The sequence below is a fragment of the Beta vulgaris genome, chromosome 3 (genome assembly GCF_026745355.1).
Source record: "Beta vulgaris subsp. vulgaris cultivar EL10 chromosome 3, EL10.2, whole genome shotgun sequence".
In the NCBI taxonomy this organism is placed as follows: domain Eukaryota; kingdom Viridiplantae; phylum Streptophyta; class Magnoliopsida; order Caryophyllales; family Amaranthaceae; genus Beta; species Beta vulgaris.
Window position 1 is genome coordinate 47036939 of NC_079204.1, and position 26328 is coordinate 47063266.

The window sequence follows — 26328 nt, forward strand, 5'->3', positions numbered from 1 at the left end:
CAAAACCGCTTGGGAAAAAGGATTTCGAAATAATAAAGGAGTATGAGATAAAAAGGAAATCAAATTGGTTATCAAGGTTATGGATAATAAACATTGATTTAAAGAAAACTTATCTTTTTTGAAATTAGGATAAAGATGAATAGGATAAAGTTTGTTTTCTTAAAAGAAAAGGTTTTTATCTCTTAATCTTAGGAGTAAAAGATAATCATAACTTAGAGAAGGATTTTCAATCAGAATATATGCTATAAAAGGGATTGAAAACTAGTTTCATAACTCACGTGTTTAGAGAGAAAAAATCGGAGATTCTAAGAGCTGAAAACAGTTTCCTAAGGCACAGAGTATAGCACGGTTCTAGTCAGGTCAGGAAACTAAATAACGTTTGTAATAGAGGTTGATATTTTTAGGATTCAAAGAAATAAAAGAGTTTGGTTCGTGTGGACGTAGATCCCAGAGGTGAGATTGAACCACGTTATATCTTGTGTTTGAGTGTTGATTTCATATAGTTTTAGTTTTAGTTTTTGCAAAAACTCAATCAGAGATTTACGAGCGATTCACACAGTGCCATAACCAAGGTTTTGCGAAAATCGATTAGATTTCGTCACTCAATTCAAACTCCCCCTCTTGAGGGTCACCTTGTGTTCCAACCGTTGTTTATACTTAAGAGTATTTCAAGTCACTCTTTTTGTTAGTTTGAGGATGAATGTAGGGATAACATTGCAATTGTGTGGAACAACAATATCATAGTAATAGAATTTGCTTAACTATGATTAGACAATTTTATGAACAGAAAATTTCTTCTATTACACAATCTATGTACAATTTACACTTGGAGCAATGGTTTTTAATTCATTCCTCAGATCCCCAAAACACCCAATTGGATCTTCAAAACATACTTATAGTTATAGTTGATCTTCTATATGTGAGCAAAAAAAGATGAATGAGAAAAATTAATACACACGGATGCCTAGTTTTTAATATTCGTGCAACCTCCGCATTTTCTTCCTCAAAGAATAACTTAGCAGTTGTTGTGTGCTACTTATTATAAACACCACGATTATGATTGTGTCAACTTTTATTAAAGCTAACAGGTTCCATGTGTTGGGTTAGTCTCCCCAAATCTCACAAGTTATAATAATTTTTATTATTATTTCATTGTGAAAAAGAAAGAATGAAAAAAAAAAAGAGAAAAGCAAAAATGTAAATTGGCAACTTGGAGCCTTAGCCTCCAAGGTGATTAGGTGAAGCTTGGCTCCAAGGTGACTGGTTTTGCTTGGAGAGCAAGGCCTTTTGTGCTATAAAAGGACGTGTATTAGTGTATTAGTGTGAAGATTACACAAAACACTAGGGTACTAATCGAATGAGTCGATGACGAGCAAAGAGTTGTCGTGGGAAAATAAGAAGTAGCACAAAAAAATAGTGTGAGTGTATTAGTGTGAATATTACACAAAACACTAAGGGACCGTTTGGTATGTTTAATTGAAACGGAATGGAAAAGATTTGGATAAGGAGGGGAAATAGAAATAATAATTATTACCATAAATAGTTGTTTGGTATCCTAGTAGAGTGGAAACAATTGAGGGGTTTATGATTGAGGAAGGAAACGTGAGTTTTAAGTGTTTCCATTTCTAATTGTTTGGTATGAGTTTTAAGTAACAAATATCGTTTACAAGGGGAAACATAATCCCCCCATTTGTTACCCTTATCAAACTAGTGGAAATAAATCACGTTTCCTTCCTCAATCATAATCCTCTCAATTGTTTCCATTCCACTAAGATACCAAACAACAATTAAAGGTAACAGTTATTATTTCCATTTCCCCTCCTTATCCAAATCCTTTTCATTCCGTATACGTTTTCCATACCAAACATAGTATTAGTGTGAGGGTGTTTAAAATTAATGAGTGGGAGTATCATTGTAAAGGTTACTAAGTAGCACTTTATCCTAACCACATATTGTTTAAAGTTGTAGTTGTAGTAATTACCTTTTTACTCCTAAAAATATTATAGTTAAGTTTTTATCCAAGGAGATCAAGATCATGTTTCTCTAGTTTAAGATGGTTTTCCAGTAAAAATATTATTATGCTATTTTTGTCATTTTATACTATATTTTTCTTCCCGATATATTGCATATTTGTTGCTTATTTCTAACACCATGTACCACGTAGGGGGTGCTAATCGAGTTGAGCAGCTCGCAAGTAGCTCGAACTAGACTCGAGTTAGCTAGATCTCGCTCGAAACTCGATAATCATGCACACAACTCAAATCTTTGAAATATAGAAGTACGTTAACACATACTTAATTAAAATAAATTGATCTAGTATAAAAGGAAAAAAAATTTTAAAGAAAAAAAGTATAATAATCAAATGCCTAGAATTCAAAGTGAACCGAAACTTTAAACGAGTTACTCGTGAGTAACTCAACTCGACTTGAAACTTAGTGAGCATGAGTCGAGTAACCCTCTGCTCGTGATCGACTCACTCGATTGGTTACCCTAGTACCACCATTTTATTCTATTCCAAGTTGTTCAAATAAATAATAATATTTTTAGTAAATATATTAACTTGATTGTTTCTAAAAAATTCGGTGCTTTCACTACCATCTATAAGAGTTGTCTCACAAAAGATATGTAAAAGAATATGTAGAAGATCTTCTCATGAGTGGTAAAATATTTCTTAAAATTTTAGTAAATGTCAATTAGTTTTAATGCGTTAAGGTTTGGGGGGGTGGTAAGTAGCCACTACCAAAAACTTGGGAACCTTGTATGATTCCTTGTAGACTTATAAATTCTATTGTGGTGAATCATAACCATATAATAAAAAGTTGTAAGGTCAATCACGAAAATGAACTCCCACGAACCCTCTCAGGAAGAACGCGATCTCCTTGATCGTTCTAAGAAAAAACCAAAACGCAAAACCAATCATCTCATCTTCTCTAATGATCCCATTCCACAATTCAAAGGAACTACTGAACAGTTCCCCCCTATCCACTCGTCTCCAAAGGAGATCAATAATCCCCAATCTACCTTGGGCATTTCGTACAGGAACATTGCAGCACCCACCTCCTTTCACAGTCCCCAAGTCCTACCGTCAGAGGATGAGGATGATGACCTTTCGGAGGATGATGAACCACCTGCAAATTACGTTTCAAATCCTCGATGTCCGGTGGTTCTCTTATCCAAGGAGGAGAAAAGGAGACTTCGGAAGCCGTGGAAATACACCTTGATTATTAAACTGTTTAATGCGAAAATTGGGTATATGTCTCTCTTCAAGCGACTGAAAAAGAAGTGGGACCTTAAAGGAGGTCTAATTCTTACAGACATTGGCCATGATTATTTCATTGCTAGATTCTCTACTTTGGCTGATTATAACCATGTCCTCACACAGGGTCTCTGGATGTTGGATGACAATTATCTCACTATTCGCAAATGGGTCCCCAACTTTTTCTCTGATGACGCACCTCTGCGTTTCTTAACTGCGTGGGTTCACATTCCTCATCTATTTGTGGAGTATTTTGATACTGAATTCCTCACTCGAATTGGGGAGTTAATAGGTAAGGTTGCCAGAATTGATGATACAACAGCTATGGCTCAGCGGGGTCAGTTCACACGTTTGAGTGTGGAATTAGATTTAACAAAACCTTTACTATCTATGTTCGGGTTGAAAGGCAGAGTTTGGAGAATTCAGTTGAGGGACTTAGAATGATTTGTTTCAATTGTGGCAAAATAGGTCATATGGAGAAACCTGCCAACATGACTCCATGGAAGAGGTTGATCACCATGTTCAGCTGAACCAAGTGAATCCCACAGTCCCAAATGATGTAGTTGAAGAAAATAACTTTGGGTCATGGATGTTAGTTAAAAAACCTCCTCGTCGTTGTTACACGAAACAAGATAAACAGCCAGATAAACCACCAAGTGTGAGTGGTGGGAAACAGCACACTACTGTGCAGCAGCCTGGGATTACGGTGGGCCAACCCCCGATGCAAAACCGCCACACTGGTCCGGTTGAGGGGTCAAGATTCAATATTCTGGGGGAGGATACTTCGCCACAAGATCCGCTTATTGACAAAACGGATGCTACATCTACGCCTAGTCCTACGGAACACGCATCCACTCCAATGGAAACGGTGGATTTGGGAAAATCCTCACAACCAATTAGGATATAATCCAATAAGGTAAGTTTTCAACTAGGGACAGTACAAGCAAATCCCGGGAAATCATCCCTTAAGCAAAAGGTGAGTAAAGTGAAGTCAAACTCCAAAAAGACTACCAAAAATACGGGTGCAAAATCCATCCTCCATGATTCTACTAACACGCCTATTATGGAAATTACCCATAATGCCAAAGAAGGTTTTGGTAAAGAAAACTCCCAAATTCAAACCCAAGCCAATACTGGAGACTTTTTGAACACTACACTCACAGCCCTCGACGATATCTCTCCTTTGCACCCCCAATCCAACCCTTGTAGTCATGAACTCCCTGCAACCCATTTATCTTCAGATTCCGCCAGAGAAGATACTGTGTATGACTCACCCAATGATGGAACCATACCTGGGGGTAGCAAACCCCCTGACCCACAAATTGGAGCTGGAGTTCCACTCGTGGGAAGCTTCGACGCCCGAGATGCTGGAGCTCATTCTCACGATCAAAATCCCCAATAGGGAAAATCAAGCTTTGCGACTCCTCAATGATGCTTACATAGCCATATATCCTAACTCTTCAGGTATCATGAATAGCAATAATCCTTTGTCTAATAATTCCTCTCCAATTTCATGTATGGTTTGGAATGTTCAAGGGGCGGGCAGCCGAGAATTTTTAAAAGTCCTTCGTGAACTTATTAGGCTTCACAAACCTACAATCCTCATCTTGGTTGAGACACACATGGGCGGAAATCACGCTCAGAAACTAGCAAACCTACTCAAGTTCAATGGTCATGTTAGAGTTGATGCTCAGGGTTTTAGTGGAGGCATTTGGGTGTACTGGAAACCGAAAGTGGTTACTGTTGATGCCATTGAACAAAACCATCAATATATCACTATGGAAGTGACTCGGGTGGGAGAAACCCCTTGGTATTTCTCTGCAATCTATGCAAGCCCTAACCCCACCAACAGGAAAACTTTGTGGGAAGCGTTGACGAATTTTGCTAACACCCACATCAAACCGTGGTTATTAGCAGGTGATTTTAATGAAACGAGATTTGATTGGGAACGTAGTGTTAGCTGTGCTGAGACCTCCAGGCGCAGTGAGCGCTTTAATAACTGGATTGAATGTACACATCTCATTGAAGTTGAGTTTTCGGGACCGTCTCATACGTGGTCTCGTGGGAATTCGATTGAAACTCGGCGAAGCGCTCGTTTGGATCGAATGTTATGCAATATAGAATGGGGATTGCAATTTGATCAAGCTTATGTCAAACACCTCCCCGCATTGCCATCTGATCATTGTCCCCTTCTCTTATCATGTAATGGTTTCACGCCTCTTGGCAGCCTTAACAAGCCTTTCCGCTTTCAGGCGGCTTGGCTGACTCATGAACATTTCTCAGATTTCATCAAGAGTCAATGGAACACTAACACCCCCCCCCCCCTTATTCCTCTCTTGTATAAAGTCTCAGAAGAACTGCAAGCTTGGAATCAGAATGTTTTTCACAATATATTTCAAGAGAAACGCACTCTTATGGCTCGCATAAAGGGCATTTAGGCCTCTCTTTCACTGGCCCATAACTCCAGTCTCATTAAATTGGAGAATAAATTACGGAGAGAATTCGATAGTGTGTTGCATCAGGAGGAATTGCTCTAGTATCAAAAGGCGATGGTTGAATGGATTAAAGATGGTGACCACAATACCACTCTCTTCCATTTGAGCACAATTATTCGAAGATGGAAGAATAAAATTGTGGCCCTTAAGAATGATGATCTGCAATGGGTGTATGATAAACAACAGGTCATGAACATTGTTGTTGACTATTTTTCCAAGCTATTCATGGATGATGGTGTGGAAGGAGAGTATCACATCCCAATGGGCGTATGTACGGAACTTTCGACTGAGGACTGGGAGCAAGTCAATAGACCTTTTACGCGAAGTGATATCGACCTTGTAATAAGTACTATGGGTTCCCTGAAAGCACCAGGACCTCACGGTTTTAAAGCCCTTTTCTACCAAAAAAATTGGGACTTGGTGGCTCCTAATGTTTACAATATGGTACTTGAGGTTCTAGAAGGGAAGGGACTCACGCCCTCCTTGAATGATACGTTCCTTGTGTTAATCCCAAAATGTGAAAAACCTGAATTCCCAACTCAATTCCGGCCAATAGGTTTGTGCAACGTGGCATACAAAATCATAACTAAGGCCATAGTTAATCGTATCAAACCCCTGATGCCTAAACTCACTTCTTGCACTCAAACAAGCTTCGTTCCTGGGCGACAAATAACGGATAACATTGTGATCGTCCAAGAAGTAATACATACAATGAGGAGGAAACAAAGTGGAAAAGGACTCATGACGCTCAAAATAGATTTTGAGAAGGCCTATGATAGACTTAAATGGTCCTTTATCCGCGATACTCTTTGCGAAATGAATCTTCCTATAAGATTAATTGAGATAATCATGGAATGCATTACAGCATCTTCTCTTCAAATTCTATGGAATGGGGAGAAAACTGAACCTTTGAAACCTTCCCGGGGCATACGACAAGGGGATCCTCTCTCCCCTTACATATTTGTTTTGTGCATGGAACGTCTTAACCAGGTTATTGAGGCTGCCATCATTGAAGATAAATGGAAACCCATACATGCAAGCCGAGGTGGGCCTAAACTCTCCAACCTTTTCTTTGCTGACGATATCATTCTTTTTGCCGAAACACCAAGATTATGATTGTGTCAACTTTTATTAAAGCTAACAGGTTCCATGTGTTGGGTTAGTCTCCCCAAATCTCACAAGTTTTAATAATTTTTATTATTATTTCATTGTGAAAAAGAAAGAATGAAAACAAAAAGAGAAAAGCAAAACTGTAAATTGGCAACTTGGAGCCTTAGCCTCCAAGGTGGGTGAAGCTTGGCTCCAAGGTGACTGGTTTTGCTTGGAGAGCAAGGCCTTTTGTGCTATAAAAGGACGTGTAGTAGTGTGAAGATTACACAAAACACTAGGGGTACTAATTGGATGAGTCGATCACGAGCAAAGGGTTGTCGTGGGAAAACAAGAAGTAGCACAAAAAAACAGTGTGAGTGTCGTTTGGTATGATTAATGGAAACGGAATGGAAAAGATTTGGATAACGAGGGGAAATAGAAATAATAATTATTACCATAAATAGTTGTTTGGTATCCTAGTGGAACGGAAACAATTGACGGGTTTATGATTGAGAAAGGAAACGTGATTTGTTTCCAGTAGTTTGATAAAGGCAACAAATGGGGGGGATTGTGAATCCCTCCGGAAACGGTATTTGTTACTTAACACTCATACCAAACAATTAGAAATGGAAACGCTTATTTGAATCCGTTTCCTACATCAATTTTTTCTATACCAAACACCCTCTAAGGAATTGTTTGGTTCAAGATATGAAATGGAAAGGAAATGGATGCAAATAGAGGAGGGAAATATTAACAAAAATGGTTACCTTTATTGAGTGTTTGGTTCAAACCAAGGAATGGAAATGAAGGGTAACCATTAACTTCAAGTAATGGATTTTGTTATTTGAGGGGGATGGAAGGTAATAAATTGGGGGAATCCATTACCATCAAGTAATGGTAAGGAATTGATGAGAGGTTGAACCAAACAAGAAGAAAGAAAAATGGTAATTGATTCCGTTTTTTGAAACCGAGAAATAGTGAACCAAACGACCCCTAAGTGTCAAAGAGAGTAATCGGTGTGAGACAAAACATAGTATTAGTGTGAGGGTGTTTAAAATTAATGAGTGGGAGTATCATTGTAAATGTTACTAAGTAGCACTTTATCCTAACTACATATTGTTTAAAGTTGTAGTTGTAGTTATAGTTAAGTTTTTATCCATGGAGATCAAGATCGTGTTTCTCTAGTTTAAGAGGATTTTCCACGTAAAAATATTATTATGCTATATTTGTCATATTATACTATATTTTTCTTCTCGATATATTGCATATTTGTTGCTTAATTTCTAACACCATGTACCACCTAGGGGCTAGGGGGTGCTAATCGAGTTGAGCAGCTCGCAAGTAGCTCGAACTAGACTCGAGTTAGCTAGATCTCGCTCGAAACTCGATAATCATGCACACAACTCAAATGTTTGAAATATAGAAGTACATTAACACATATTAAAAATAAATTGATCTAGTATAAAAGGAAAAAAAAATTGTAAAGAAAAGAAGTATAATAATCAAATGCCTAGAATTCAAAGTGAACCGAAACTTTAAACGAGTTACTCGTGAGTAACTCAACTCGACTTGAAACTTAGCGAGCATGAGTCGAGCAACCCTCTGCTTGTGATCGACTCACTCGATTAGTACCCCTAGTACCACCATTTTATTCTATTCCAAGTTGTTCAAATAAATAATAATATTTTTAGTAAATATATTTACTTGATTGTTTCTAAAATTTAGCTGCTTTCACTACCATCTATAAGAGTTGTCTCACAAAAGATATGTAAAAGAATATGTAGAAGATCTTCTCATGAGTGGTAAAATATTTCTTAAAATTTTAGTAAATGTCAATTAGTTTTAATGCGTTAAGGTTTGTGGGGGGGGGGGGGGGGTGGTAAGTAGCCACTACCGAAGACTTGGGAACCTTGTATGATTCCTTGTAGACTTATAAATTCTATTGTGGTATTAGGAGTACGGTGCACACCATGTACCTAAGTAAATTTATTTCATTTTTGATAAATAAATTTTCTATTTTAATAAATGTTCATTTTAAGCATATTTTTCAGCAAAAAAATATGTTTTATTTTCCATAAAAATTGTTCTATTTTCAATAAAAAATTGTTCTATTTCAACAAATATTTGTTTTAAGATTAATTTTTCATCAAAAAAATATGTTATATTTCTCGTGAAAATTGTTCTATTTTCAATAAGCAAATGTTCTATTTTAAAAAATGTTCTTTTAAAACTTATTTTCCACCAAAATATATGTTCTATTTTTCCTGAAAATATGTTCTATATTTGATATGCATATGTATTTAAGTAATTGAATTCTTGTAATGTTCCACTTCAACAATAAAATGTTCATTTTTGTAATTGGATTATGGGAATGTTCCACTTCAACAGTAAAATGTTCTTTTTCGTAAATGAATTCTTGTAATGTTCCATTTCAACAGTAAAATATTCGTTTTTGTAAGTGAATTTTTGTAATGTTCCCCTTCAACAGTAAAATGTTTGTTTTCGTATTTGTAAATATCCTATTTTGTATTGTGGGAGCACACTTTTCAATGTACAATCCACGCATTACTTGTAGACTAAGAGACTCAATTCATTAAAGCAACACAATTAATTTTTGGACTTTTTTGCCAAATCATTTCAAGCACTTGTTCATCATCACAAAAGGTATATAGCTATTTAACAAAAAACAAGCATTACAAAGATCAAAGAGGTCAAAACCAGAAGAAATGGAGAAATAAGAAAGACATGTATAACCAATATTCTGGCTTTTCAGGTAATAGAACATACAATTGCAATAATGCAAGCACGTTTCATAATGAAGCAAAGATTTATATCAAAGCACACATTTTTCACTCAAAAGTCTATCAAAATGATACATCTCCATGTTATAAAATCTTGTTGAAAAATTCTAAGATCAAGTTGGAAAACAGAGTAATTTTCTAAAAGAAAAAAGTACGTACCTATCCTACAACCTTTAAAGACTATTATATCATGAATTACATATAATTAGCATGATCTCTATCTAAAGAAGAATTGTTACAATTTTCCTCCTATTTTCTAATTGAAAATCACAAATAGTAATAAAAAATCTACATTAAATTTGAGCAACTTCAGAAGAAAATGGCGTATTTTTTCCGACACTAGAAGGGCTTGAATCATAGACTGGCGGCTCAATAGTATCATGGTCTTCCTCCATGCTTAAGTGGTTCACACCTACAATGTGCGAAGAAGCTTCACATGAGAAATTAGCTTCATTGGTTGTCTCGTCACCGTCTTTTACTGTCTTATCTGAACTATGGTCCGCTTCTGATGTCGTTGTTGAACTGCTAGACGCATTTTCATGGTTCTCATGCGCTGCTTCGATTTTTTCATGGATCTGATCTGCACTTGCTTTGAACCTGTCCACAAAATCTTCTTCTTCATCACCTTTTAGCGAGTCTGCCTCGTTAGAGGATTCACTTGTGTCTTCAGATAGGTTAGAAACATGATCACCATCAACAAGTGCATCTTTATCAGGTCCCAAGTCCTCATGCTTTACAAAGATTTTTGAGGATTCAGTATGATCAGAGTCAGAGGAGCTCATTATGGACTCGTTGTCGTGGCTGGACTCTCTATCTGAAGAAGGATGTCTCACATCCGGATCTTCAACCACCTGTTCTGAAACAAAGACAGGTTTCATCTTCAAATAAAGTGGCTTCTTTGCTGGACTTGAAGTGTTAGGAAATGCTGATCTAGTGTTAAAAGTTTCGTGTCTACGAAGTACTGCATCTCTTCTATCTGTTTCCGTGAAGTCTTGTCGAAAACTATCTCCTACAAAATTATATCCAGGGTTGAAACTTTCATATCGACGAAACACAGCATCCTTGCGTTTCATAACTTCTGCAAACTCCGATTTCAAATCCTTCCCCCTGGCGTCATATCTTATGCTTGAACTTTCATTTTGATCATGAAATATTGCATCGTTCGAGTTCATTCCCACATGCTCATCTCGAAGAATATTTCCTGTGAGATTGTGAGTTCCTTTTGGAGAAGTACATGGAGAATCAAAAGGGTTTCTCCTTGGCACACTTACAGATGGAGCAGATCCAGGAATAGGAGGAAGGTTGTTCTGCTGGTGTTTTGTATCATGAGGAGAATCGAAAGGGTTAACTCTTGAGGTGGAAATGGGTGCAACTTGGAAAGAAGGTTGATCAGGACGATCCAAATCTATCAAATTTCTCTCTGAAATCAGCGAAAAGTTTCTTTTTGCCCTTCTTCTTGCCAGAAGATTCTCTAAACGTAAATCTCTTTCGAGCTCAGAATTTCCCACAAGCCGTAGATTTTTCTCGTCCTCCTCTGTCCACAAGGTAACTTGTTTAGTTGCATCCTTTTCAACATTTGCATTTTCCTCATCATCATCATCATCTTCGTCATCATCAACATCCATATCTTCTGTGCCTTCATCTTCTTCCACCTCTTCCTCCTCATCTCTTTCATCATCTGTTTTATTGATGAGGCTCTCCAACTGTTGGTTCTTCTCCATTTGCAGCAATGCACCAGCTAATTTTTCACCATCATCTTTAATATTTAGAGTTTCATCTTCATCAACGTCGCTATCATTTTCATCCTCACTTGAATCCTCGTTACTTTGATGTGAATCAAGGGATTGCAACTCAAACTTGAGAGAAGCATCATCATGAGATGCACCTTGATGTAATTGATCTTCAAAGTCTAGAAGTGGGTGAGTCTCCTGAGCAGTTGGAATGACATATGCCACTAAAGCATCAAGAGAGGACTTCTCGGCCCCATCAGACTCACAATCTGAATATTCGTGACATATAGTGCCATCTGCATGTTTTTCTATCCCCATAGAAGAATTCAATTGATCCTGCAAACCAACATCATGTTGCTCGTTGATAGTTTTATCAAAATCTCGATCCATGTGCACTTCAACACCCGCGTTTTCAAAGTCAGCAAACTCAAAACTGTTCTTAATTTTCTCTTTGTGAATTTTGCTTCTGTTAGTAAGCTCTGCGTGACAGTTTTCCCGATTAACACCATTAGCGTAGTCACCATCAATACTGATTCCAGAACCTAAAGTTCCTGAAGCTCTCATGCCCTTCTCTACTATGTCTTTTCTTACCTCGGCAAATCTATCTTTAAAGTAGACTCCTTCTCTTTCAGCACTAGATGTGTGATCTTTTACTCCAGTTCTTATAGTCACATATGTATTATTCCTCTCTTCGTAATTCTTTACATTGTTGTCATTTGGTTGTCCATGGATCAATAAGATCCCAAGTAAAATAGCTGTGCATATAACAACAGGGGAAGCAGAAACCAAAAGAGAAAATAGGAAAGGGAAATATTGGTGCAAACATATAAAGATCAATAGCATAACCATAAGAAATGGATGATTGATTACTGATCTACAAACTACATGGAAAGACGCCATCTTGTATTTTTCCTTTGGATGTTCATGTCTTAGAGAACCAGCTGCCATTTATTCAGTTATCTTGAAAAACCTTCTGGTATATCTCCAAAATGTTTCTGAAACCATAGGGAACATAACATAAACAACATATCAAAAGTGAAGTAGAGTGGGAATTTTAATCGTATAAACCACATAAGCTATTTCTTGTGAAGGACAGATTCAATAACTAGAAGTTTCATAAGTCAAGATCAGCATTACATAAAAACACATCATTTTTTGTTTATATCAGCATGAAAGCACCCAGGTAATTAAGAGCATCACCATTAAAAAAAGAAGTTTTTCGGATTAGCAATATATTTAACCACAAAGAACCTTCCAATTTTGCTTTTCTTGCATGTTACCTAACAAATTTGAGATCATCTGCAATGATCATTTGTTTAAACTTCATTTACTACCATCATTTTTATGAAGCTCCATTACATATAAAATCAATCTTACCAATAACTATGAAAAAATTTCACATCCATCTCACCATTCTTATGGCACCACGCTACCCACTTCAGCGCTTAGTTTCATTCCATTTAAACCATTAATCTTGTCACTAAAACAAATTTTCATGGTGCAAATGCTCAGATAATTCAGACCACATCACCCCTATGGCATATGGTAAGTCATATTGAGGTTGCCTTGGCCATGTATTACAACCTTGTTAGATGAGCTAGAGCCATTACTCAACTAACTCTTATCAACAGAACAAAAGTAACCAATAAAATCCATTATTTTCGAGCTCCTTCAACTTCTATCCTGACAATGGCCAAATGGCAAATAAGGCATTTCTCCATAGAAATCATGAAGAGACTTTAGCTTGAAACAATAAGTTCTACAATTAGTGTTCAGCAATTCATCAAATATGAATCAAAGCTAAAAGAATACATATCTGAATCGAAGAGCGAGGCACTTATAGTAGCTTATTTAGACAAACTAATCATGGACTTCAGTCTTCAAAACCCATGTATATGGGATTGTTTATACAGATTGCAAGAGTGCAGCCCAACTTATACTTTGCGAGACTAACAATTATATACTACCTCCGTTCTCTTTTAGTTGCAACGTTTGACAAATTGCACTATTCATGTTCTCTTATTTGACCACATTTATTGATTTATATGTTAAACAAAATATAGTCATGTGGGGTCTTGTTTGATTCGTTTCGATGTAAGCTTTCATAATATCAATTTTTTATAATTTTTACTTACATACAATTAGAGATAAAACGATTTGAAATTGTACATTGGCAAGCGTGAAAGTCAAAACGTTGCAACTAAATAAAAACAGAGGTAGTATATCACTATGTGTTTCTTAATTGCAGGGGGTTGCTTCACGGTCTCCATGATGTCAAACTAGAGTTTTGTGAGAGGAAGTATAACCAATTGGCAGATGGCATAGCTAGAACTTCGGATATGGCTTGTAATGTAACTGGGGTTTTCCCCACCCCTAGTTATTGTAGAACTCAATTTATTGAGGATTGTAATGAACTCTTTTAAGATATGATGATGCTTTGTTTACAAAAAAAAAAAAAAAAAAAAAAAAAAAAAAAAAAAGCAAGTTCTAGATTAACTTACGACAAATATCTAATTATGCATTTGAATAATAGTATAAGCTGCATTGCCATAACTCTTAAGCATACATGTGTTCTTCCCTCAATATGATTACTTCTCATAATCATACCTCCTAATTATAAAACGTTATCAATTCCATTGCATCACCATGTAGTACTTAGTCAAAATCACCTCGATTTTCGAGCCCGCTAATTCATGTCTCCCCATTAAACAAGCTATTAAGTCATTAACATTAAGACTAATTACAAATTTACAATCAAGCAACATCTTGAATTCAACACATTTCTAAATTAAGAGCCCTCGAATTTACTTCCACTTTCAACATATCAATCAAATTCCCAGCTTAATTAATAACAACCAGATTATTTGCAACAAATGAGATATTGCAGAAAAGATCAAATGCAATACATATTTTAAAGTCGCCCAACAATTAAAAATGAACCATGATTCATTAAGTTAGAGGATAGACATACCTCATGCAATGATCCAAAGAATGAACAAATTATTAATTTGCAGGATTAGGAGAGATGATGAAGAGAGAGAAAAAGAAATGATGTGAGAAGGGTTACTTAGAGGGAGAAAATGAGAAGCACGTAATTGGTTGAATATAGAACTGGGTCTTTTGTTATTGAATATTGGGTATTGCTTCATTTGCGGAATATTTTTTAAATGTCAAAACAAGTGGGAGTTAAGTGATAGGTTGGAGAAATGCAAGCATAATCACACGATGTTATCATATTGTGATTGTATATTTGTATTATGTTAATACTCCTTACATACTTCTTAGTTTACTGCATCAATGTTTGGGGACTGAAGAAACCAACGCGTGGAATTATGAATGGATGCGGGAGAAACAAATAATAAGTTAATAATTTTTTTTATTATTAGGAAATTAAGTTAGCCCAAGAGCTAACCCTTATGGGAGTAAGGATCGAACACCTGACCTCAAGGGCCAAGGGGGAGTACTCTACCCACTTGAGCTAACTTGAGCTAACTCCTATCCTTTATAAGTTAATAATGATATGGTGTTTTTGTAGACCAACTATATTATCGCAAATTAAATAAATAACTACATTGAACCTATGTTGCTCAGACTCGGGTACCCATGTCCGACATGGATACGTGTTCAAGTGTCCGACTCAGCTATTTTTTGGAATTTTTTCTATTTTTTAGCCCAAAACAAAGTGTCCAAGTGTCCCATCCATGTCCAAGTATCGAGAATCCGACACGAGTACTTGAGGTGAAATGAAGAGTCTGAGCAACATAGCATTGAACCACCTGTGAATTACACCACTACCGCCTCTTTCGTGAAGGCCACCGTTTTTACAATCATATGTGTTATCATTCTAATGATTTGCTTTGTGTTGTTGCTTAATTCATATTCATCAATCTTTCTTTCATACATTACTGATGAGTGTCGAGCTACGGAGGAAGTACAATTGTTTTGCGTGTCTTAGATGTGAAGAGAAATTTAAATTATTAGATTGGATTGAGTTTATTGTGTAGTAGAGCTTGTTGTAGGTACAATGAGGATTGTATTACATCTTAATGTCTGCTGAGTAGTTGCTTGAGTGTACCGTTGAATTATGTTGTTCTTGGAATTAAACCATGTAGTGTTTGTTTTGGTAATATTGAGCTTATTCGCTTTAAATGTCTCTGTATAATTATACCAAAATGTATCCTTTTTAAAAAGACCAATAGAAAAAATGTACTTCCCTAAAACAAGATCTCATGAATCAACTTAACCCAACTACATAGGCAAGATCTTTTTAGAATAGAAAAAGAGGTTCTAGTGAGGTGTGATCCTATAAATCTTTACTAGTACGCCAAGAAAACATCCACCATACACTTCATTTAGAGATGTTGCTTTCATAGATGAATGCTCCAAAATGAGTAGCGATCAAGATAATAGCTTGAGTGTACCATCCTCAAGGTACATTTGGATATATATAGTAGAAATTGTCATAGACGAAGCAATGCTTGGTTGTAAAGTTAAATGGAAAAGAGATACCAACACTTTTTAAGCGAACACCAGGCCATTAACTAGTAACCTCTTGCAATAACAAGTAGGTACTGCCAGTAAAAAGAAAAGGAAAAAAATGAAGAAAGTAAGCATCATGAAGCTTGTCTTAGATTCTTCAATGATTAAAGAGATCATATTTTTTACTTTTTACAGTATGTACAATGTTTCAAAGCTAATAATAGCTACACTCTAAGAACTGCTAGACACCCGAAAGGGAGAGGAAACGCGAATTCTTTCTTCCTCCTAGCATGTAGTTAGTAAACAAGAGCTAAATACAAAGTCTAAGTTTGGCTCTCTCACTTTGCAGTCATTTAATTACCTCTTACATTTTGTTGTAAGAATTTCCTTGATGTTAGGGTGATCTAAGTGTGTTCTTTGGAGCACTTATCCATGGGGTACCTGCAATAGCGAATCTCCATAATGCATTTACATGCTCAGGTAAAGCATAATTTATGCCAACACGGGGACCAACCACTATCTTTTCCGGCTTTGGTCCATCCAGAAGTTCTAAACCACCTACATGCAGAGCAGAATTCGTCTTCAGTTGATCAGACTCATTATACAGAATTTAGGATAGCAAAGAAATAGAACAAAAGCCAAAGTAAATTACCAGGCGCATAAAGGGGATGATTCGACCATTCAGTTGATAATCCAAGTGCTTGGCCAACCTGTAAATGAAAATAGAGGCAATAGAGCTATAAAGAATTTGGTGAAGCTAGTACACAAGCAGATAAAACAAAGTTTCCATTAGACATAAAGTAGAACATATAGTATATCAGATAATCAGACAATAGAGGAGAAATGGAGAGCTAGGATCAAACTAGCTAGAAATATAGTTCATGTTCCTCTTCAATTCATTCTTTGTCAAGAAATTAAGCACTTGTTTGAGTTTGATCCAAGAAGTGTACATATGATGATAACCCTAAGAGATGTTTCAATATGTCTGAACTAAGGCATCTTGCACGTCATTCATACAAACAAGAAGAGAAAAGAGAAATTTAGAGAGATTCATGAGTTTCAATAAAGAATGATCAAGGATAATAAATAAAGAAGCATGTTTGTCAACTAATAGTAGTACTTAAAAGCATTTCACTAATGCCCGGGATGATAGACAGGGCGGTAAAGATCATCCATAAAGTAAACATATAGGCAGGCCTGAAAACAAAATGATCAAACCATTGACTAGAAAGTCGCTCCTAACATTAGCAAAGGAAATGAGCGGATAATTTGATCAAGTTGAACGTAAACTTCATAGGCGCAGACCTAATATAGAATTTCAAATAAATTTGATTGATCTCAAGTTCTCAACTGTCACCCCTTCCTATTCATTTTGTTACTTCATATGTGAAGAGTTCCCCATAAATGAAAATCCATGGCCAAACTAAATGACCATTGCAGTACAGTGTGATTCCTAACACTTGAAAACATTGAATATTGTCCTCTCTGACATCATCAAAACCAATAAGTGACAATATCAAGCATCTTTATTTCCCAACATGGGAGAGAAAGACATTGCTAGGATTGGTAGCTTACCTTTCCTGGCCCAGCAAGAAGAACAGGTTTATCAGTAATCTGACCACGACGCTGCTGAATTGTCTTCAAACCTGCCACATTACTCCAAAGATTTAGAGCCCTGAACTACTGATTAAGGAATAAGGTTGTTGCATTCACTTTGACTCCCCTCACCCATCCTCTTCATCATCCACTAGCAAATAAGAGCTTTCTCTAATACTTCATGAGGGATCCATTCTTCTACACTTAGAGCCAAAAAATGGATCTCCATTCTTTTTATCAACCAACAATAAATATATTTGTGCTATATTTAAGATTCAATAAATTTTCCTAAGTAGAAAAACTAAACAATTATGTTATGATGCGTTTAATTTCAACATCCAACCAAGTGTGATATCATGTTTTTATTCAACTTAATGATGTCAATTGTCAAATAACTACATGCACAGCAATATGCTCAGAAGAGCACAGCATCACAACTGCTCTGAGAAATTACCACTAACAGGAGCACAAGAACGTATCAACACAGCCGCTCCAACACCATCCTTGTCAGCAACAACGTTAAGCATCATGTGAAGACCATAGCAGAGATACACATACGCATGTCCGCCTGGTCCAAACTACCCAAATTCCACAAGATGGAAGGACAAAGAAAACATACTTAGAACACTTCATCATATAGTGTATAAAAATTTGAAATTCCTGAGATAAAGCTACAACCAAATACTCAAGCACTAAACAGAAGTGAACTGTTATAATTAATCTTACAACAGGAGCTGTCCTCGCTGTAATGCCGAACCGACCATGACACGCTGAATCATTCGGCCTATAAGCTTCCACCTGCGAGGTTTATGACCATTTCAGCTTTGATATAATGTTGTTAATCTGGACTTGTTTAAAAACTTTGGAAAAATTAATCTCATAAATTGGGTTTTAAATAATTACCCAAATTCCAGATGAAAAAACAGGAAAATCCTGAAAATTTTACTCTATATATGAATGAATCATGAACATGATTTTATGACCCACAACCGAAATTAGTCTGACACCCAAAACTGACTTCAGGGACCTGTTTGTATCAATTTTTGGTACGTCTACAGCATATTTCATACAGATATAAGTCAACCCAACAAATTAAGAAAAAATAGCCACCTTTAGGCTCATTGGGTAATTTTGTCGAACACTTAGTATGCACGACCAGTAAAAATTGCATCTTACCTCCGTTATCTGCAGTATAACATCATCGCGTCGAATAAACTTGCCAAGAAGAAGAGGGGCAAGATCAAGAGCATCAACAGAGTAGAAATTGGCCCCTAAAATAGCCAAATTCTGGTAAATAAGCTCAGAAGTGTTGGGAATTGGACGTTCTGGAGATAATGGAGCTTTTAATTTGAATTTGGTCTTGGAAGAACGAAATTTGAGTTTAGATTGAGATGGGTTTTCGTCGGTAATTGCATTGGATTGAAGGGATTTAAATTTGGCGCAACGTTGGGATGGTTGAGGTTTGGTCATTGGAACACACCTGCAATGGAGACGAGAAGGGAGGAGTTGAAGGGTAGTTGGAAGGAGCATGAAAGATTGTTGATTGGTGGACTATTTTTGTTTTGGGTGGGGATTTTGGCGGGCACTTTTGTTAGTTCGTGTTGGAACTTGGAATGAACTACTTATATTTTACAAGTCATTCTAATTTTTTTTATGTTTTTGGATTCGGTAATTTACTAGACCAACCAAATCCTCGACTCATAAAAAACTTCCAAAGACTGAAAATCGGAGATTTATACATATAGGTAGGGCTATGCAAAGGGTAGGGTCAGACCGAAATTTGGACCAGACGGGGATCGGGATTTCGGGGTTTCCGGTTCGGTTCGGTCCGGTCCGGTCCAAATTCGAAAAATTCTGGTCCGGATCGATGAGCCGAAATTTCTGTTTTTTAGTAAAAAGAATAGTTTAAAGGTTAAAAAAATTCATAGTTATAAAGCTAAAAATCTACTCTTTATTAATTTTAAGATTTTTGTTGTTAAAATTATTAAATTTAAATGTATCTATTTTATAAATATGCATGAATCTAAATAAAATTATTTTTAAAAAAACAAATCAAATTCCGATCCTGAACTGGTGCACACCCCTATGAATAGGTAAATATCTATACAAACTCCTCACATTTAGGGGATGATAAGAGCTGAACTCCCGACCATAAGATAGGGAGGTGAGAGCTTCAATAATTGAGCTTCCATATGATTCTCTATATGAGTCATTTTATGAAAGATTATTTCTAAAAGAATACCAATGTCAATTCTGATGTGTCGATATAATTAATTTCGGACGATGATTATGCCATAACTTAGTTTTGTTTTCCTTTTTTCCTTCTATTTTACTTATTTTCTCTATTTAAGAGTATAATAGAACTAGATGACGTAGAGACCAGATTGTTTCTTCCACTCATGTATTGTACTAACTTCATGTATATTGTTTTATTCAATAAAAACTCATGTTTGCTTTCTCACTTTTAACTGAAAAGGTCATTCATGTTTATTCATCTCACTAATAACGTAAAAGGAGACTATAATTTTAAGGCTGAAAGTGATTAACGTTTTGTTCTTTTGATTAGTAAGATGAATAACTTCTAATATATCTGTCCTCGCACATGGTCTAACATAGAGGCTCAAACACTTGGATGGAGGGGGCAAATAAGGGAAATCCTACTTCATGTGTCCCTCACTTGGTAAAATTTAAACCCCTTGAGGTCATGAGGTGGAATGTCCGCCAAGTGAGCCAAGCAAAGCTTGGTAATGATCCATTATTTCTATCATATAACATAGAATTATGTATAGTATTAAGAATTGCATATTATTATGCTGCTACAAAGTTGAAATACGAAAATAATACTTTCAGATTTTGACGACCTAACAAGATAAATTAATAAGTTTAAGCACACTTGAAGCAAAAGGGTACTGCTTTGCCACAGTTGTTAATCAACGATCTCAAGGCCACAAAGATATTAAGGTTGTTCCCAAACTTTTAGCTTTAACTGCACTGCAGACGCAAAAGCATGCATCAGGATCAGTCAATCCTTGAATGACAGAGCAACATGAATTCTTTGGTCGTGTGCCAATCAAAAGTCCACGCAAGTCGCCTAAATGATTGGCACACACCCATAACTTTAGTGGATCTCTGGTGCACTTGCTAGATGGTGAGACTTCCGGAGGTGATGACTTGCTAGGTGGAGACGCAACTGGGATTGGAGTTGGTGACTTTCTAGGTGGAGACGCAACTAGGGTTGGATTCGGTGACTTGCCAGGTGGAGGCGTAACTTGGGTTGGATTTGGTGACTTGCCAGGTGAAGACACACTTGGGTTGAAGTTGGTGATTTGCCATGTGGTGATGACATTGGCGTTGGAGACTTTTGAGGTGGTGAGACTACTATCATTGGTGATTTGCTAGGTGGAGACGCAATAGGGGATGGGCCATGTGGAAGCACACCTGGGGTTGGAGTTGGTAACTTTCCAAGTGGCAATAGCATTAGAGTTGGTGACTTGCTAGGTGGTGATATAACAGGTGTAGGAGTTGGTGACTTGCTAGGTGGTGATAGAATAGGTGTTGGAGTTGGCGACTTGTCAGGTGAAAACGAACTCAGGGTTAGAGTTAGTGATGGAATTGGAGTTAGTGACTTGTTAGGTGGTGATGTCATTGGAATTGGTGACGTCATTGGAATTGGTGATTGTCAGATGGTGAGACTAATGAAGTTGGTGACTTACTAGGTGGAGACGTAATTGGGGGTCTGTAACAACCCGAATCTACAACCAACCTAATTAGGAACTAAACACAGCGGAAATCCTAATCTGGGCCATTACCATCACACTAACCACGAGTGTGGACCTCAAAAACGCTTAACTTACTAAAACTTTTAGAATCCAATGAATATATTAGAACCTCTAACTCCAGTAAACTATATTAAGTGACCTCAAATATTTTAAACAACTAGATATGTTATTAAAATTCTACAGAAAATTCGGCAGAGTTCCATTTGTAATACGGACCGCCTAAAACTTAATTTAGGACTCGCGTCTGATTCATAATTCTGTGTATCCTCAAAATCCAGCAACCCAAACAAGTTTAAACTTTACAAACTCAAATCTTTTTAATTTAATTACAAATTAACTGTTAACTATAATATTACAAAGCCGGTCGTCCTTGCCGCGATACAAATAATATGAATAACATATATCAGACCTTCTTCAATAATACTACCTTCATGCACCTGCATATACCGACACGTAGTATCAGCCAAACTGGCTGAGAAAGATTCCATAATGTAAAGCCAATTATATATGCAGGTAGGATATATTAATCATACCCTACAAATCATTTTTCTTTCAAAACATATAAATAAAATAACAAACTTTATAAAATCATTTCTTTCTTTCTTTTCTAAAACAAATCCTTTCTTTTCTATTTCTAAATCAAATCCTTTCTATTTCCTTTTTTTTCGAAATCTTTCTTTTTTCTTTTTCCAAACAAATCCTTGCTTTCCTTTTTCTTTCACGAAGAAAGAATCATAAACCTAGGGAATGGAACGAACTTTCCTTGCCTTTGGGCTAGCTAGGCCCTCCGAATAACTATAGACAAAGACCCCTAGTGTGCACACCCTACATACGGCCAAACCACAGCAGAAGATCTAAGTCCGAGGTACTGATCAACGTACCCCCCAACTATTTTGTATTTGTAAAGTCGAGACAACCCAACGAAGTTACAATTCCTTGAGATACCACTTAGGTAATCCCCACAACTTTGAAAACACAAAACTATTCTTTGAGATACCACATAGGCAATCCAATAACTTTGCAAACATAAAAACTATTCGAAATATCTTTCTATAATCTTTCCTTCATTTGCGGTTCGAAAATCAAACTTTCTATCTTTGGAGGAGCATCCTCCCATTCAAACCAATCTCAACAAAGATTCGATAAAACCCCTTTTAAAACTCTTTTTGTAAATTATAAAAGATACTTTTAAAACTAAACTCCCATCTTTTAAAAGAAACTCAATCAAAATGAGTTTAAAACTTTTATAAAACTCTTCTCGTAACTATAAACGTCTTAGTAAGAAATCTTACCTTTTAACATTATAAAACGTTTAAGTAAGAAATCGTACCTCTTTGGACTTATAATGTAAACTATAAAAGTTCTGAATATGAAACCTTACCTTTTCGAATCACAGTTAAACAACTACCTCGGTCTAAACGACTCTTTAGTGAAACCGAAAGCTACAATATAAATGTGTGTACTTCGTAAGTATAAGACTTGGATACAACTAACTCTAGTTCACAAAGCCATCAACCTTTTCTAAATTCACATAAAACATCAAACAAACATATCATGTTCTTTTACATATAAATGACTTTCATGTTCTAACATCTAACTCAAACCGTCTAACTCAAACTGTCTAACTTAAACCGTCTAACTAAAACCCTCACCAAATTAATTAAAATCATCTTACTTTATATAAAATCAACATTAAAGAATCATATATGTTCATATGGTAACTCAAAAGTTCATTATGAAACAATTATATGAAAACGTAGAGTTTTAAAATCAACTATATAAAATATGAAATTTGAACAGAAACTTAATATGAGCATAATTTTCTCCTACGAAGTCCAAATCAAGCGTTTCTTGAGCCTATCTTGAGTAAAATTTCAATACGAACAACTTTTGTGAAATAGTATTTTTGCTAAAAATGCCCGTAAATTGCCTAAAAACGCAAAATACGAACCTGAACTGGTAATTCTACGAATTACAGCACACTATATTCACTTGAACATTAACCAGCTTCCTACTAATCTAAACTAACTATTAAACTCATGAATGAACATTCAACTCAATAAATTCCACACCCAAACTCTAAAAATCAAAAATCCCGATTCAATTAACCCTAACTTTATAAACTTGAGAAAAACTGAAATTAAACCATGAATTCAACTTACCCACAAACAAAGAAGATTAGGGATGAAGGATATATAGCTTGGAAATCGATCCCAAATCACACTCTTAAATGTACAAAACGAACCAGAGCACTAACCACTATCCCTCCAATTCGTGCGACTACTTTGTGTGTGCGCCACCAGGTTGTTGTGCACTGGTCGGATACCACCATAGACCCTCCTTTCTGTTCGTGTGTGCGCCATTCCGCTGCTTCCCTAACCTCCCTGTTTCCCTTTCCTCCTTCTCCTCATTCTCTTTACATTTCCATGAGTTATATTGTGTTACTAGAGGAGTGAATCCTCTTATTCTTTATTTCCTTTTTTTTTTTAGCAGGTGAGTCACACACACACCCTCACTCACTAACACTTGTCTCTCTTCTTTTCTTTTCTTTTGTTTTTAATTTATTCGGTCCAATTATCTTAAACTTCTCTCCTTATACGTATATATATCTAAAAAAACATCTATTTTCATTTTCAGAATATAAGTTATATATTAAGAGTTTACGTTGAAAGTAATTCCACTAAAATATTACAATACGATTAACTAAATAAAGAATATTAGCTATTTACTAATTGCATGGTCAAACTCAATTTCTTTTAAATAAACTCGAGAAATATTATTATATAATAAGGCTAGTAATCATACTTAGCACTTAATAAAATACACTTTAAAATAGGGGTATTACAGGGTTAGTGTTGGTGACGCCAATGGAGTTAGCATCGGCGACTTGTTAGATGATGGCATTCGTGTTGGTGACTTGCTAGGTGGTGATACTACTGGAGTTGGTGTTGGTAATTTGTTAGGTGGTGATGACTTTGGCGATGGTGACTTTCCAGGTGGTGAAATTATTGGAGTTGGTAACTCACTAGGTGAAAGCACAATTGGGGCTAGAGTTGGCGACTTTTTAGGTGATAACGGCAGCACTAGTGGTGGTGATTTTCCAGGTGGTGACCGACCTGGCTTTAGTGGCTTCCCACCATGGTAGCCACTACCACGAAAAGGGGGATCAAAATGGATAGGGGGACTTGTGGGACGTCGTGGTGGTGGGGGTGAGACATTATGGGAACTCACTGTCGAGAAAAGTATTAGGTTGAGGCACAGAAGGAATGTTAATGAAGCCAAAACTTCTGAAGACATCTTAAGAAACTAAGATTGATTGAAGTTTCTATCAAGCAAAAAATGGTTGCATTGGAATTGGAGGTATTGTTATACCATATGGATGGATGGGCGTCAAGCTTTTTATAATAAAATTTTGGGAAAACTTTTAGGAGCAAAAGTGTACAAATAATACCAAGCACATGAGCTAATGGTAAATGTTTGTCCTTGTGACTTTAAAATTTTCATGCCACTCACTCTGAATGAATCTTGACCGGTAAACATACGAAAAGTGAGTCAAGTGATAATTTAATATTTCCTCCATTTTATAATTATTACTCTACAACACACCTTATTGGAATATTTTTTTAAGAAACTCATGTAGAGAGAAGAGAGATAGAGATAGATATAGATAAAAAGTGTGGTCATGTGATAGAACAAAGATATAGAGAAGATATAACCAAATAAGAAAACTTTGCAATTAATATGAAACTTCCAAATAAGGGAAATGTTGCAATTAAAAAGAAATGTAGGAAGTAGAATCCTTCTCCTTACTTTACAGAACTTAGTTGACCATGTGGGTAAATTACCTACTACTAACTTCTCTATCGAGAATCCACCTGTGGGAGGCAGCAACAGATGGGACCGAAAGGGAACGACGCATTCGAGTGTCAAATCGATGTCCGCTAAAGCTTTTGAGGTTTTGACTAGTTATTAGGCCCCGATTATCCTTCGGGAAAGAAAAATTAATTAATATATATTATACTTTGAGATGATAACACTAAATATCACTTGGTTAGTGTTTAAGACTTTAGTATATAAATTTGACGTCACAAGATCAAACCATATACCATGCAATTTCTATTTTTTTTCATTGTATGTGGATTACATGGAGTAAGATGCCCTTACGAAAAGCGCCACGTGATATCGTTCCTTGTTTAGAGACGCCTTTTAATATATTAGTATGATGTGAGGTGAAATCTAACTTAGCGTTAACAATTAGGGAGAGCGCCACATGGCACCGTTCCTTGTTTAGGAACGACTTTTAATATATTAGTATTGATGTGAGGTGAAAACTAATTTAGCATTAATAATTATATTTTAATGATTTATTAGAAGTAGGTAGTCTACATAGTGGTATAAAATGTACAGGGATAATTGCTTGCTGAAAAGACTACTTTTCTCACTAATTTTAACTTAGGCATCACGAATGTAGAATTTGTTTCTTCCCTCTATAGTCTATACACTCTATACTATGCGTGTTGGGCAACCCTTTTTTAATTAGATTTAAGATGTTTGACTAAAATAGAAACCCTTAAATGCAAAAGAGAGGTACTAAGAAAGTTTGTGTCGTACATAAAAAAAATTTAGCATGTGCGATAAAGGCAATATATAGTAATATTTGTTGAAACTGAGCGGAAATTGAAAAGCTAGCTAAAACTAATAAATTAATGGTTGAAAGGGGATTAAATAGCTAATTAACCAAATTGTTGGGTAAGATAAGTTATTTATGTAGCTGAATCAATCAACCAATCAATATATATATATATATATATATATATATATATATATATATATATATATCTAAAGTAAAATCCTTGAGGCCACGTGTCGTTCAGTTAGCGATTTCAATCCCACGTGGCATGACGTGGCATGCTCCTTTGATCAGTATTCCTCGAAGCTCAATGAGGGTGTCCACGTGTCATTCGAATCAAATCATATGTAATTGACGTCAATTAAGGATTTTAATTGATATGTGATCTACATAATTAAGGAAACGTTTATTGGAATAACGTAGTCTTTGTAATCTATGTGAACCAAGTTGCACGTGAAAATTAAAAAAAATAA

The 26328-nt window shown here is 36.0% G+C and overlaps 2 protein-coding genes and 1 long non-coding RNA gene across 3 annotated transcripts; all 3 read right to left on the minus strand.

Moving 5' to 3' along the window:
• Positions 1–9702: 9702 nt before the first annotated feature.
• On the minus strand, positions 9703–14668 carry LOC104889173 (hypothetical protein). The gene is made up of 2 exons (XM_010674329.4): positions 14343–14668; positions 9703–12366 (listed from the first exon to the last, which is right to left on the minus strand). Exon 2 carries the CDS (start codon positions 12317–12319, stop codon positions 9935–9937), a length of 2385 nt encoding a protein of 794 aa, XP_010672631.2. The 5' UTR covers positions 12320–12366; positions 14343–14668; the 3' UTR covers positions 9703–9934.
• Positions 14669–15908: 1240 nt separating this feature from the next.
• Positions 15909–19060, minus strand: LOC104889174 (DNA-3-methyladenine glycosylase). Its single transcript, XM_010674330.4, has 6 exons — positions 18623–19060; positions 18173–18244; positions 17901–18024; positions 17426–17496; positions 16503–16560; positions 15909–16408 (listed from the first exon to the last, which is right to left on the minus strand). The coding sequence occupies exons 1-6, from the start codon at positions 18974–18976 to the stop codon at positions 16245–16247; spliced, it is 843 nt and encodes a 280-aa protein (XP_010672632.2). The 5' UTR covers positions 18977–19060; the 3' UTR covers positions 15909–16244.
• A 2367-nt stretch (positions 19061–21427) lies between these two features.
• On the minus strand, positions 21428–23867 carry LOC125496084 (uncharacterized). Its single transcript, XR_007272772.2, has 2 exons — positions 23388–23867; positions 21428–21662 (listed from the first exon to the last, which is right to left on the minus strand). It is a non-coding gene; the product is annotated as an uncharacterized LOC125496084 (long non-coding RNA).
• Between the last annotated feature and the right edge of the window lie 2461 nt (positions 23868–26328).

Coding starts and splice junctions, on each gene's coding strand:
- LOC104889173 (XM_010674329.4), bottom strand. CDS start 12,319: ATGGCAGCTGGTTCTCTAAGACATGAACATCCAAAGGAAAAATACAAG.
- LOC104889174 (XM_010674330.4), bottom strand. CDS start 18,976: ATGCTCCTTCCAACTACCCTTCAACTCCTCCCTTCTCGTCTCCATTGC. Junction 18,245..18,622: donor TTATACTGCAGATAACGGAG/GTAAGATGCAAT, acceptor TAAACCTCGCAG/GTGGAAGCTTATAGGCCGAA. Junction 16,409..16,502: donor TCATCCCCTTTATGCGCCTG/GTAATTTACTTT, acceptor CTCTGCATGTAG/GTGGTTTAGAACTTCTGGAT.